This window comes from Pecten maximus, unplaced genomic scaffold (genome assembly GCF_902652985.1).
Source record: "Pecten maximus unplaced genomic scaffold, xPecMax1.1, whole genome shotgun sequence".
NCBI lineage: Eukaryota > Metazoa > Mollusca > Bivalvia > Pectinida > Pectinidae > Pecten > Pecten maximus.
In genome coordinates, this window is record NW_022979271.1 from 10,426 (window position 1) to 25,770 (window position 15,345).

Sequence of the window (15,345 nt, forward strand, 5' to 3'; positions counted from 1 at the left end):
TTAATAAAGGATGTAGAAGCAAAAAAACTGAATTTTTATTTGGTAATAAGGTGATAAGTACGTTGGTAACTTATTTTATCGGACAGATTATTTCCATGAAACGAAATAATACAATATCAAAAAGGCTACTCTAGGAATGTAGGATGTTATTAAGAAAGGTAGACAACACAACTTATCGACTTATTGTATATTATGACTTATTTGAAAAGATTTTCAAACCAATTTGATTGTATGGATGTGAGATTTGGGGTTTAACTGACCTCAAATTAATTGAACGTGTACACTTTCAGTTTTATAAATTTATAAATTGGATTAAAAAGTAGTACTCCTAATAAGATTGACTGAAAAGTAACATCAGATTTTTATCATTGTCAAAATCCGAGATGATCGCCAGACAATCATCAGGTTTATTTGATCATTCTAATATTCGATAATGCATAAATATGTACCCGGAGGAACTTTAATAGATGTATGAGATTTTAAATAGTAACGACAAATTTCATTTTATGAAATTCAAGATGGCCACCTTTCGGTCATTTTGTTCATAGTTTTTTTCCGGTAAATTTTGACAAATTAATCAAGAGTGAAACTAGACTGTCAGATGTTGTTAGTGTTTTTCTGCGTTTATGCTAGATGGTGTATGTTTATGTTTATATGTATATGTTTTTGTAGAATATAAATGTCTTCAATAATACAAAATTAAAAACAAAAGTTTTGACGAATTAGCGGGAACAAATTGCATTTCATCATATACATGATGGCCGTCTTTAATTTCTGACAATGACATATGAAACGATTCATTAAGTACCTTTTAAAGATAGCGATAACAGCCTTTAAAACTGTCCAGATTGGAAATGTCGCCCATTTGACTACATCTTGTGTGTTTGCGAGAAAAAAAAAAGATTTGCAAGAGCGTTTTTTTGAGAGATGTCAAATTCAAGTTGTTTGTTTGCTCAATTGCTAATATTTCATAATGAATGTAAAAAAAGACTAGTTCACTTAAAAATCAATTTGTCAGTATATAGTTATTGTATTGCATATATATGTATATTTTTCCAATAAATTTATTTTGATGAACAAAAAGTGAAAAGATCTTGTTATTTTATGATATCTTCAATTATAATTAAGTGTTCCAGGACGGGGACGAACCCTGTTGGTGAATACTTCATCCTGTATGGGTCATGTAAACTTGTCAAGTCCCTGTGGCTGTAATCAACTTATTAGCTACCGTAGCCCCTTCCGTACATGAATATATAAAAGGACTGAGACCACAATTAAGTACTTCCGGGTTCAGGCCCCGAATGAAGTCCCATCAAAAATGTATGTATTTCAGGAAAACAAATCAAATGCCTCTTTGAACTTGATTTTTGTTGATGAATTTAATGTGGATTTATAGTAGAGATGTCAATCTAGGTTTTGTGATGTAAAATAATAATATTGATCATTTATTATGTGATCCAGGACCCTGTGTGATGAGTCCTGATTTGACCTCTACCCCTGACCCGGATGTATATAATCCACGTTGGTGACACATTTTGACAACTATCTCCATCATGCTGGGTTGAAATTTTTATATTTTGCTTCTCAGATGTTGGTCTTGGCCAGGTGAGATGGAAAGTTGCATATGAGATTTTGGGGATTTATTATGAATTTTAATGTTACAATGAAACATAGGGAAGCTAATTGTGGTCTCGGTCCAATGTACATGTACAATGGATAATCACGGCGTCTCTAATACCCAATAATTTAATGTTCCTCTTGTTATGACTGTGTGTTATGGCGTGAAATCTCACAAATACTACTCAATACTAGTCCAATACTAAACCAATTTATGTTTAAGGTGCCCCAACACTTCATTGATCACTAGCCCTCGACCTCTGGGTTGCGAGTTTAAAATCCACGGGGACAGTTACCTGGGGTGGGTTTTTCTCCGGGTACTCCGGCTTTCCTCTGCCGCCAAAACCTGTCACGTTCTTAATGACCCTGACTGTTCTATTGATAGGTCGTTAAACTAATTAACCTAAACCAATACAATTATCAAAATTGCACTCAATTTTACAGTATTTTAACTACCGGTATTATTATTTTATTATTGTAAATAGTTTACTCTGTAAAATATAGACATTCTTCAAGTGAAATTTTGATGCATAATATCTCATATGCAGCAAGAAATTAAAAGTACAACAATGCCAAGTTTCCAGCGGAACCGTCATCCTTCAGTAATCAAAAACTATCATAAAAATAACGTTACAAAAATTCTTATTGTAAAAAAAATAATTCCTCAAAAATATAATCTTATGAAATAAAAGAACCATTTCAGCATACACACTTCTGTTAGAATAAGCCCATTCACAAATCCAGTATTTTTTTTAAATGTTAAATGGTATGATTACATAACAAATTAGAATGGGCGGAAAGACTTTTTGACCGGACAGTGTAAACTTAGTCCATATATAGCTGTATATATACTGTATACCTGGTATTTTTCACCCCAGGTTATTTTCGCCCTTGAGCAACACAGAAGATATTCGCCCCGTTTTAATTTCGCCCTAAACTACTTTTAAGAAATGTATTTTCCTCGTTCACAATCAGAAAATTCCGTTCGGAATTCTCGATACAATTGCCCTCGGAACACTCCGGATTTATCCAGTTCTCCCATTTCTTTTCTTCTCATGTTCCGCTGAGGTGTGAAATGTAATCAGGTGTGAAATATACAACGTTTACCTGTGTTCAGATTTACTTTAGCCTATATTGATTCAAATAGTATTAGGTATGCATGGTCAATTTTAAGCAAACACGATGAGTGGTAAGTTTTCACCGTGCCGTGACTAAGTAGAAGTCTACTGACCAGTGATTTCTTTTGTATATTTGTCATCGATTGAAGCCACAAGCGACGGTGAAGTCATAAAATCAGCCTTCACAATGGCAAAGACCTATTTGTGTGCATAATTTTAAAACATTTTTGGATTATAAAAGTTACTTAGTATTTAAAGCTTTTTTTAAAAATCAAATATACTAAACCTAGTACGCTGTCTTAGCCGATATTTTCGATTGAACTCCACGTGATATCGCAAATTTACAAGGCCTATATTTAGATCTAGATTTTATTTCACATGCACAGATTGGAATAAAACAATTACCTATTTTATAAACTTAGTGTAAATAGATAATACGTGTTGCCTGTCATTGTATAGGATATAACACACTTGGAAAGTACGAGGGTATGTTTTGGATCCGACTACAAGTAGCATATGTACGATAACTTGTAAATCCTGCAATTGAGCTTGAAATTTTCGCCGTCATCTTAAATTCGCCCTATCATCAAAGGGCGAAAATGGCGAAAATTAAACGACGGCGAAAATTACCAGGTATACAGTATGTACATGTTGAAATATTAACAATCTAATTAAAATCTAGATGGTCATTCTCACTACGTTACATGAACATCTAACAACATCCCATACGGGGTCACGTTCTGATGACCTTTGAGTTATGTGTATTTGTCGATGAAAATAAAGTAATCCATTTCGTCATAGCATGTACATAGCTACAATGTATATGCTATTTAGAACGAAATGACTTGAAACAAATTGACAGCTTATGGGAACCTATGCACTCTGCTCATGCTTATTCGGACATATAAAACTCCCTTCCATGATTCTGGAAGTAGTCATTTGATTGACTGATCCAAAAGGTCACCCTGACGTGACCCCTTAGGCCTATGGGATGTTGTTAGACTATCTTGATTTTAATTAGATTGAAATATTAAAGACATGGTGTTTTTATGTTGCTTTTGGATGATCCTTGATGTATTGTACACATATGAATTCAACTTGTCGTAAACTACATGGAAAATGCTATAATTATGAAGTTCCTCTGTAAAAATAAAATAAAATGCTTTTTAAAGCAACTGGTCGGTAAAAATCCGGAAAAGGTTTGGTTTCTTTTTATAAAAGCCCATCATTCGGAACGCCTCGTTTGTTCCGAATACACGCTTTCCCGGGAATCTGAAAACTTTCTCGATGTAATCTAGCCCCCACGGTAAGATGTGTTTATCTCAATTTCACGCATATACTGTGTAGAAATGACTTGATTTATGACTGCCATACGTATTAAGTGGCTGTTGGAGTGATAATGTAACCATTGTCAGCGATTTCATGATGTAGCAAACTACGCCAAAGTTAGTATGTCACTGACTTAGTGAATCACAGGCGTCTGCCCGGTTTCTAATAATCTATATATATATATATATAATACATCTATAAGTCCATTATACTACTAAGTAAATAGACTATTTATAAGTATTAGAATGGAATTCACTTTTTATAATGTAGTACAGTGGAATTGATTTTGATATATATATATATATGATTATTGGAAATCCGGCACCTGTGGAGCACAGGGGCATGTCAAGTTTTGTATTACAAAAAATAGTCAGAAATACCTATATATATTGACAATATATATAGGTATTTCTGACAATTTTTTGTAATATAAAACTAGACATGCCCCTGTGTGTGGAGCTGCACCTGGCCACAGGGGCTCGGTGTAATATGTCGTATGACATAGTTAACATCACTATAAATAAGTATCCATATACATCCTGAAACATTCTGACAACCGAGATGTCGTTTTTGATACATTAATAACCCCATTTCCTGTTGACTGTTGTTGTTAACAGTCATTAATTAGATTAAATTAATTTTCTGATGCAGGATGTAAATCCTCTATATCAGACTCAATATATAAACCTTATGGATACAGATTTCGCTACATCGCTGAATTGTAGCTTTAAAATTGTACAATATATCTTTATTTTCCCAGTGATTATCCAGCCTGTTTAAATATATGTTATTGAAAACCATGTCCCTATATATGCACCTGGTTGGTAATAAGCAAAAGGAAAATTAACTAGCCTGAGTTGAATCCTCAAGTCCAAGTTTGCCCTGATTTTTATATTAGTATTTCTATAAGGATTTTTATATGTTCCTATTAGTAGAACGTCAAACTCCTCATGAGGATAATGTAGGATCTGGACAATGGACGGATGATTTCTGACAGAAAGTTTATTGTCACAACTATTATTCCCTCCATCAATGATAGTGTTGCGAAACAATGAACCCTGAAATTGCTACAATTAGCATACATTTATGTTATGGATCTTTGCAATAATATCTGGTATGATTAAATATTTCTAATGCATATTTAGAAATTTATTAGCCTGCTGTGACATCACAAAATCTTAAATTCAAGCATTATACTGATATTAGAATAATTGTTGCTGTGATCTGCCACATGCATGATACTTGACCTAAATGGAGAACTCTTGTGTGGATACTGATCTAGAAATGGTATTTGTGACCACATGGATGCAACTACTCAGAAAAAACATTATTCGATAGCGTCAGCTGCAGTTTTAAAGAGGTATTCTGGGGCAGTTGGCAGGTACTGACCGATGTAGGCTGGACCCGGTGGTTTTTCTCTGAGTGCTCCGGCATTCCTCCACCTCCAAAACCTGGAACGTCCTTAAATGACTCTGGCTATTAATAGGACGTTAAACAATAACAAACAAAACAAGCAAGTGTCTTACACTTCAATTTTGGATTTGGTCCGTGGTATGTAGTCTGTGTTATGTGGTATGTAGTCTGTGATATGTGGTCCATGGTATGTGGTCTGTGGTATGTAGTCTGTACAGGTTCATGGTGTATTGTCCGTAGTATGTGGTCCATGGTATGTAGTCTGTGGTATGTGGTCCATGGTATGTATAGTCTGTGGTATGTAGTTGATGGTATAGGGTCTGCGGTATATTTTCAGTGGTTCGTGGTCTGTGGTCCTTGGTACATGTATGTGGTCCATATTATGTGGTCTGTGGTATGTGGTCAGTGGTATGTGGTCCATGGTACATGTATGTGGTTCATTGTGTGGTTCATGTTATGTTGTCAATGGTATGTTGTCCATGGTATGTGGTCCATGGTCCGTGGTATATGGTCGGTGGTCCGTGGTCCATGGTATGTTGTCCATGGTATGTGGTCCGTGGTATGTGGTCGGTGGTCCGTGGTATGTGGTTCATAGTATGTGGTCCATATTATGTGGTCTGTGGTGTGTGTTCCATGGTATATGGTCCATGGTATGTGGTCTGTGGTCCTTGGTATAAGGTCTGTTGTCCTTGGTCCATTGTATGTGGTATGTGGTCCGTGGTATGTGGTCTGTGGTCCATGGTGTATGGTTCGTAGTATGTGGTCCATGGTATGTGCTCCATGGTCGGTGGTATGTTGTCCATGGTATGTCGACTGGTCCATAATACGTGGTCCATGGTATGTGTTCAATGGTATGTGCAGGTCCCTGGTATGTAGCCCATGGTCTGTGGTCTGTGGTATGTGGTCCATGGTGTGTGGTCAATGGTTCGTGGTCCTTGGACCATGGTTCATGGTCCGTAGTATGTGGTCTGTGTTATGTGGTCCAAGGTATGTTGTCAGTGGTTCGTGGTCTGTGGTCCAGTGTTCATTTTAGATTGGTGAAAAAGGGGGCCATTGGGCCCCCTTGGGTTGAAAAACTGGGGTCATTGGCCAAAAAAGTAGGGCCAAGGTAAAAATATCATGAAAAATAATTATCCACTGTTATAAATTGTTTTGTTTTTCTTCTTCTGAATCTTCACTTGCACTTCAAAAATTCAAATGTCAGGCAAAAGTAATTTAGCATTACTAGTATAATTTTTTATTTTCTTAATCTTCACATTCACATCAAAATTCACACAATGTCAGTCAATTTATCATCCAGGAACAATTAACTTATCAAAAAGAGAAAGCCATTTGCTCTGAAACATTCGGGCCGATGTCGATGATTCCGTTTAGTCCACCTTAGATTCAGTAACTTCAATGTCGGATTGCTGTGTATTTTTCGCTGAAGCACCGCCCGATTGCTTTGTGGAATCATTGATCGTTCCGTCATTGTTACTTTCTGACCATTGACTCACCAAAAAATGGGAGCCTAGTGTAATACAGCTTGTTTTTTTTTACTTTTCACGTACCCCCCCTCAAACGGAGTTTTTCTTTTTCCCGAAGGCATTTTTGTTATGTTTACTTCTGAAACAATCAGAACCAATCAAAATCATTGTTAGGTTACATGTCCCTATCGACCAATCAAATACATCGTTGTATCACTCGAGGCGCGTTCGGCATGAAAACCAAGAAAACAACGGTGGAGATCGGTTATACGGCAGATATTTCTTTACTATCGCTAAGGAATGGTTCATTTTTTTTGTTGCGCCCGAGGACCCGGTGAAACATAATTTTATGCGCCTATAGTGATGGCGCGGCCTAAAATGAACACTGGTGGTCCGTGGTCCATGGTATACAGTATTTGGTCCATGGTATGTGGTCTGTGGTCCATGTTATGTGGACTGTTGTCCGTAGTTTGTGGTCCATGGTATGTGGTCCATGGTATATGGTCTATATTATGTGGTCCATGGTATGTGGTCTGTTGTCCGTAGTTTGTGGTACATTGTATGTGGTCCGTGGTATGTGGTATGTTGTCAGTGGTTAGTGGTCTTGGGTATGTGGTCCATGGTATATGGTCCATTGTATGTGGTCGGTGGTCCCTGGTATGTGATCCATGGTATGTGGTCCATGTTATGTGGTATGTGGTCCTTGGTATGTGGTCCATGGTATAAGTTCTGTTGTATGTGGTCCATGGTATGTTGTTCGTTGTCTATGGTCCTTGGTATATGGTCCTTGGTTCGTTTTACATGGTCCATGGTATGTGGTCCATGGTATGTGGTATGTGGTCCTTGGTTCGTTGTACTTGGTCCATGGTATGTGGTCCATGGTATGTGGTCCGATGTTATGTGGTACTTGGTACATGGTCTATGGTATATGGTCCATGGTATGTTGTCCATGGTCTGTGGTCCGTGTTATGTGGTCTGTGGTATGTGGTCCATGTTATGTGGTCCTTGATATGTGGTCCAATGTTATATGGTCCGTGGTACATGGTATGTGGTCCATGGTATTTGGTCCATCCGTCTTGTGTCTTTGATCACACCCGTCATCATGGTAAATTGACTTAGATATCAACAGTTCTGACTGATCATAGATGTTTATGTATATATATTATGCTCATCTTAAAGAGGATGTAACTATATCTTCTCAGAAATGACAATCCAAAATCTACGTAAATAAATTCATACTGAAAAAGTGGTGGTCTGTGGTCCATGTTATGTGGTCCATTGTATGTGGTCCATGGTATGTTGTCTGTGGTCTTTGGTATGTGATCCATGGTATGCGGTCCATGGTATAAGGTCTGTTGTTTGTGGTCCATTGTCTGTGGTCCATGGTCCGTGGTATGTGGTCCGTGGTATGTTGTCCATGGTCTGTGGTACATGGTCCATGGTATGTTGTCCATAGTCCATGGTGTCTGGTCCGTGGTCTATGGTATGTTGTCTATGGTCCATGGTCCGTAATATGTGTTCCATGGTATGTGGTCCATGTTATGTGGTTCATGATATTTGGTTCAACCTTCTTGTGTCTTTGATCACACCTGTCATCATGGTTAATTGACTTAGATATCAACAGTTCTGACTGATCATAGATGTTTATGTATTATGCTCATCTTAAAGAGGACGTTACTATATATATATACTCAGAAATGACAATCCAAAATCTACGTAAATAAATTAATACCGAAAAAGTTCTCTCCATTGATGCTGATCTTTATAAAAAAAAAAATGACCTCATTTCAAACCACTTTGAATATGTAAAGGATTAAAATATGATATCTATCCAAATGGAATCAAAACAGCAGTTTGAAGTTTAAATATTTGGGACAAAATCCTTGCTCAAATTGTATAACAAACAGTAGCAGATTCTTTCCTACCCAATTTTACTGCTTTCAGTATTGAAAAACGTGTTTTTCTATGTTTCTTTCAAGCTCTGGTTTTAAATGTTTCAGATAGCTGCATAACACAAAGAAAAGGTTATGGCAACAGCCCCAAAGTCAAGAAGGAGAACAGTACAACCACATGTGGCTGTTGATGATGATATCAGACTTCAGCTTTTTGTAAGTTTACCTCTGCTGTGTATTTACAAGGCCTTGAACCCAATTTTTCATCAATTTACACTGATTTTGAAAAAAAAACATTAAAAATGACCTTTACTTTAAAGTTTAAGTTCTCTTATCACCAATTTGTTACCAAGGAAGATGTCTTTGTACAATTTGTATATATACACAAAAACAAAAAAACACAAAAGCAAAACCATCGTTCAATATTTACATTCTGTGTTGCATTGGCCTATAATTGTTATCGTATCCATGATACTGTATACTATACAGATTACAGTGATTCATTCAGTGTAGAAATACAGCTCCGGGTATTGTAGGTTAAACAATGGCCACCGGTTACTTTCGGCCTAGAGAGCTTTCGAATGCTAGCATTTATTTACAGAAGCCACAATGAAAAGTAAAGCAACGTCACGGTCACAAGTTATGAGAGTATACTTTTATAATTACATTCTATTTATCTGTCGCCCAAATTGTATTCATATTGACTGTATACTACCATTTGGTAATAGATCAATGATTAAATATAGATTGTGACAGTGAGGTATAATTAGACTCACTGTCACAATGCTGTGAATGCCGCTATGTTTCCATGTTTCTAGTACCCAATATATAATTTGTTGGTTTCCAATAGGCTAGAATAGCCTTCTGCAAGGGTCGTTTTGAGCTGTCTCTTAGAACAGTAGACATGCAAGAGGCTTGCATAATGTTGAGTGTGGTATCAACTATCTACTACAAGTCTGGCTCATCCACAAAATGGCCCTGGCTGTTGTACACGATAAACTTAAAAAAAACAAGCATATTAATTATGTACCCTACTGGCCCCACTAAAAATAGTAATAGTGACCTTGACCTTGACCCAAAAACCCTGAAAATGGAACTTGATTTGTAGGAACTCATACTGAAGTGCCATACCAACTTTAACCAACATATCTTGAAACAATTTAAAGCTGAAAAAGTGTGAAAAACTAACTAAAAAAATTATAATATCGAGTAAAAAAAAATGGTTTAACTACATGTATCTGACAATCTGAAAAAAAAGATATAGCTGCATCTTGGGAAAATTCATTTCAAACTTCTGCAATTCAACTCAATTAAGTTGAAATTATGTGTATTTTTAATGTCCATGGGAGTTTTGAGAAGTTAAGTTATCTTGTCAAAAATACATTATACATGCACACAGTACATGAAAAATGATAAATACCCACTTATGCTATGTAGCAAACTTAACTGAAATCAAATTAAAAGTCACCCAATAACAGGTTAAGAACAAAAAGTTAAATGTTGCAATTATTTTTTTTTTTTTAATATTACACTGGTAACCATTATTTTTTTGAGATTAGGAAGCAAAGTTGACAAGAAGTAAGTAAGAAGGTCACATGACAACATGCTAGTGATTACTATTTAGTTAACATGCCTATTATGCTGTTTAACATATATATCCAAGATGTCAGGAAAGTAAGCAGTACATCAATCAGTCCCCCACTGGAAGGGGGGGGGGGGGGGGGGGGTATAGTCAATAGTTGTTCTGCTATGTTGTCAAGGGTCTATCGCCTCCTACATACACTATGTGTCATATGAACTTTATACTTGGGGTATAGATTCACCTTGGTGAGACGATTGATCATGTATCAAAAGTAGGTCACTCTGACCCACATTTTGTCATTTAACCTGCAATGTTTGTCCTGGTTTTATCTGATACACTACAAAATTGCCACAGGGCCTTTAAACTTGGGGTATGGGTTCATCTTGGTGAGAAAGGCGGTTTGCCATGTATCAAATATAGGTCAATCTGACTTACATCTTGACATTCATCAAAGAAAAAGTTTATCCATGGTAAACTCTGACTATCTTAAACATTACTTTTTTATCAACAACAAAATTAAAAGTCAATATTTTCATAGGCTAATTTTCTCAATTGTTTGTATAATATAAGATAATGTATACAACACTTTTGTTCTACACTATTAAACTGTTTTAAACTACAGATTTAAAAGTAACAGACAATAATATCAACATATAAAGATGATTTTTCAGCCACATATTATGATTAAATTCAGCTCTTTAAGTGTAACAACAACACCATATGGTTTACAATAGTTTATTACATATAGACTGTGTCTACTTGGTTATAAAGTTTATCAATTCCATGACCATTGTTCGCTATCTCCTCTCTTCTCCCTCTCCCGCCGTGTTCTCCCCAAGGGAGCTCTTCCTTCCCTGTCTGGGGATTTCCCTCTCCTTCAGCATCCTCTTGTTTTCTCTCCTCACCTTTAGATTTCTCTCTATAATACCCAATATCCCATGTACTTATATATATAAGTTTAGCAACTTTCCTTCCGCCCCGCCTCTCTGCATATAACTAACAAAATAAGGCACGTGCGCAAACATATGTACCTGATCATTGCTTCCCCACCCAGCAACCTATCTATTATTGTCACCGCTTATCATGACTCTAGCAATACAATCTAAGATTGGACCGATCCTTACCCTATTCTATCACCAAGGAAATCACACGGCCTACGCCCCTGAGCTCAGTATCAGATTCTACACACAACCTGTCAATCACAGATGTTGTTTTCTCTAGTTGAGTATTGCGTGACTTTTGACCTGCTGTCTCGGATAGGTAATATTTGAAATGATGTAATAAACTGATACATATTCTAAGCCCATTTTGTTACATTAAGATTGCTACAAACTGCCATGTTTGATTTTACCATATTAAATAGAATATAATCGTATTTCTCTGTACTTGCAGGGCTGGAAGGCTACCTACAACCAAAGAGCTGTTCTTGTAAGGGTGATGTGCAAAGGGGGCAAAAGCAAAATGGACAGTGGTATCCAGTTTGTGAAATTCATTGACAGGGAAATCATTAATCGGTGTGAATATCCTGACCGAATGCGAGAAGAGTATTCTGAATTTAGTTATATGGGCTCAAATGTGTCTTTGGATAATTTCTATGATCTTCTGAAGGAATATCATGAATTAAGAGATTTCAATCTCAGTGCTATGTGGGAAGACATATTTACAATTGTGGAGCAGCGTGGATATTATTACACACCAGGAAGAGATGGCGGGTGGAAGTCGAAAGAGTGGACAAGGGAATTGCAAGAAAAATACAACATACTGTCAACAGGTAACTCCAACGTTTTAGGTCACATTAGGTAAAAGTCTGAAGTGATCTGTTGGGATCACAGGTAAAAGTCTGAAGTGATCTGTTGGGATCACAGGTAAAAGTCTGAAGTGATCTGTTGGGATCACAGGTAAAAGTCTGAAGTGATCTGTTGGGATCACAGGTAAAAGTCTGAAGTGATCTGTTGGGATCACAGGTAAAAGTCTGAAGTGATCTGTTGGGATCACAGGTAAAAGTCTGAAGTGATCTGTTGGGATCACAGGTAAAAGTCTGAGCTGATCTGTTGGGATCACAGGTAAAGTCTGAAGTGATCTGTTGGGATCACAGGTAAAGTCTGGAGTGATATGTTGGGATCACATGTAAAAGTGTGAAATGATCTGTTGGGATCACAGGTAAAAGTCTGAAGTGATCTGTTGGGATCACAGGTAAAAATCTGAAGTGATCTGTTGGGATCACAGGTAAAAGTCTGAGGTGATATGTTCGGATCACAGGTAAAAGTCTCAAGTGATATGTTGGGATCACAGGTAAAAGTAAGAATTGATCTGTTGGGATCACAGGTAAAAGTTTGACGTGATCTGTTGGGATCACAGGTAAAAGTCTGAAGTGATCTGTTGGGATCACAAGTAAAAGTCAGAAGTATTCTGTTGGGATCACAGGTAAAAGTCAGAAGTGATATGTTGGGATCACAGGTAAAAATCTGAGGTGATCTGTTGGGATCACAGGTAAAAGTCTTAAATGATCTGGTTGGATCACAGGTAAAGTCTGAAGTGATCTGTTGGGATCACAGGTAAAAGTCTGAAGTGATCTGTTGGGATCACAGGTAAAAGTCAGAAGTGATCTGTGGGGATCACAGGTAAAGTCTGAAGTGATCTGTTGGGATCACAGGTAAAAGTCTGAAGTGATCTGTGGGGATCACAGGTAAAGTCTGAAGTGATCTGTTGGGATCACAGGTAAAAGTCTGAGGTGATTTATTGAAATCACAGGTAAAAGTCTCAAGTGATCTGTTGGGATCCATCACAGAATTTCTTCAGGTTTAATTTTTTTTGAAAAATTATATGATCTCATGATTAGTATGACGTCATAACAACAATGGCATTGATCATTAAACAAAGGTCTTACAATCCATGTTTCTTTTGACCTGGAAATTAAAACCGTTTTTAAAAGTGAAGGTACAATCGTCCACAATAAGTTTACATGTTCCACAGTTTTAGAGAATAAATAAAGCTAAAACAGTGTTTGGTGCTAAGGTCCCAGAAGATCTCTGGTATTAGTTAAATGTTGTAATATGTGATATCTACATATTGTTTTAAGAATTTTAGAACTGATTCCATCATTAACAGTTGCTTTGGAAGACTTTGGATATCCCAGAATAGTTCAAACAAAAGAAAATATCAAGAACTCTGCTATATCTTACAATGATCTTAACTAGCTTCATTCCAACTATTTTTTCTATTTCAGAGCAAAAGATTTTCCTGACAACATTTGAAACAGCACTGAAGTGTGATATGAGGAAGGGGGAAGCTAAGACCTGGATGACAAAAATGGTCGAGCTGATGAAATCTGGCACAGACGAGGCACTCGGGGTAGTATTAACTCTGGAACCATCACTGCATGACAACACTAATACAGAGTTGGAAGTGATTAATGGTGACCAACACGAGGATTTTCAGAATTTGTTTCTGCCTTATAATCAGCCTCTTAAATATTCTTCAGCAACATCAGATTTATTTGAGGATTCCGAGGACTCCGAGGAAAACATTTCGAAAATTCACCGCTTCACTGTAGTGCCAGATTTTTGTGTCCTGCTTCCTGACTATCCTGGCGTATTTCCATTGGTCACTGAAATGAAATCGGCGAATTGTGAACTTCAAGGGTTGACCCGAAATATAGGGCAGTTGCTGTCAAAAATGCACTTCCAGGATATCGTTTTTGGGGTTGTCATAACACCAACTGCATACATTTTGTCTGTAATAAGGAAGAGTGACAAGACAAATGAACTGCTGTTTCAAAGGGCAGTGGTAGATTTGACAACTGTAGATTCAGATGGAAACTTAACACTTAATCTCAACAACTTCAAAGAATTGTGTACGTTTGTTTATCGTGTCTTGAAGTGGAGTTTGCTAACAAAATGCCAACTGTAGTAAAATTACAGGAAAGTTTACATATTAATCATTTTGATCTTTCCATATGTGGTTGTGTTATACATCCTGCAGTAAAGCTGGACTAAGACAGGAGCTGACTGACACACAGTGGATTGATATATTTATGGGTGTTTCCACAAAACTGATATGGATGTTTTTACTACCAGATTTAAATATTGTATCTACTTGAGAATATTAAATTGTTTCCAAAAAAAGAGAAAAAAGTTATGTATTATGTTGTAGTTTATGCATGTAGAGTATCTGTGTTAGCTCACACTAAGGTCTTGTGAGCTTACTTATGCCATGGTACACAGTTGTCTGTAGTTGGGCTGTTCATCAACTATTTCTTTTTTAAATTAACTGCTTCTTATCTGGAATACCTTAATGGATTTTGACTTAATCAAGCCCAGAGTTACTCATGTATGAAGGGGAATGCGTTTCATATTAAGTTTAATATAACAATGGCTCTGAACCCCTGACAACAGATCTAGAGGGAAGTCGCAAAACTAATCACTTTACTCTGTTCACATAAAGAGATATTGATCAAATTTATTCAAATTTTATTACCTTAAACTTCATGATCACTGTGATTAGACTTTACTGACAAATTCATTTAGTAAGCTGCAGAACAGGTGATTGATTAAGCTCCATCATTTCAGCGATCCAGTCAGTGGCTATTATAAAGCTCCCATATGTACTGTCCTATACATGACAGACTTCGAATCTGATCTTCATATACATGTACATTAATTTATGAACAAGAACCGTGTATCTCTTTCAAAAGCAACTATAAAGCATAGAGAGGATTCCAGGATTGTTCTTTTGTTATTGAATCTTTAGATTTGTTGCAATTTAAGGTCAATTGGTCTTCAGTACAGCTTATCATCCACGAAACCCATCCAGGTCTATATATAACCTGTCAACAAACCCTATCAAGGTCTATAACCGGTCCCCCAACCCTATCTAAGTCTTTTACCTGTTCCCCAACCCTTTCTTGGTCTACAACCTGTCCACAAACC

The 15,345-nt window shown here is 36.7% G+C and overlaps 1 protein-coding gene across 1 annotated transcript; it reads left to right on the forward strand.

Annotated features, from left to right (window-relative positions):
• Positions 1 to 3,972: 3,972 nt before the first annotated feature.
• On the forward strand, positions 3,973 to 15,004 carry LOC117318425. Its single transcript, XM_033873415.1, has 4 exons — positions 3,973 to 4,041; positions 8,944 to 9,051; positions 11,810 to 12,188; positions 13,644 to 15,004. The coding sequence occupies exons 2-4, from the start codon at positions 8,971 to 8,973 to the stop codon at positions 14,324 to 14,326; spliced, it is 1,143 nt and encodes a 380-aa protein (XP_033729306.1). The 5' UTR covers positions 3,973 to 4,041; positions 8,944 to 8,970; the 3' UTR covers positions 14,327 to 15,004.
• The last annotated feature ends 341 nt before the right edge of the window (positions 15,005 to 15,345 follow it).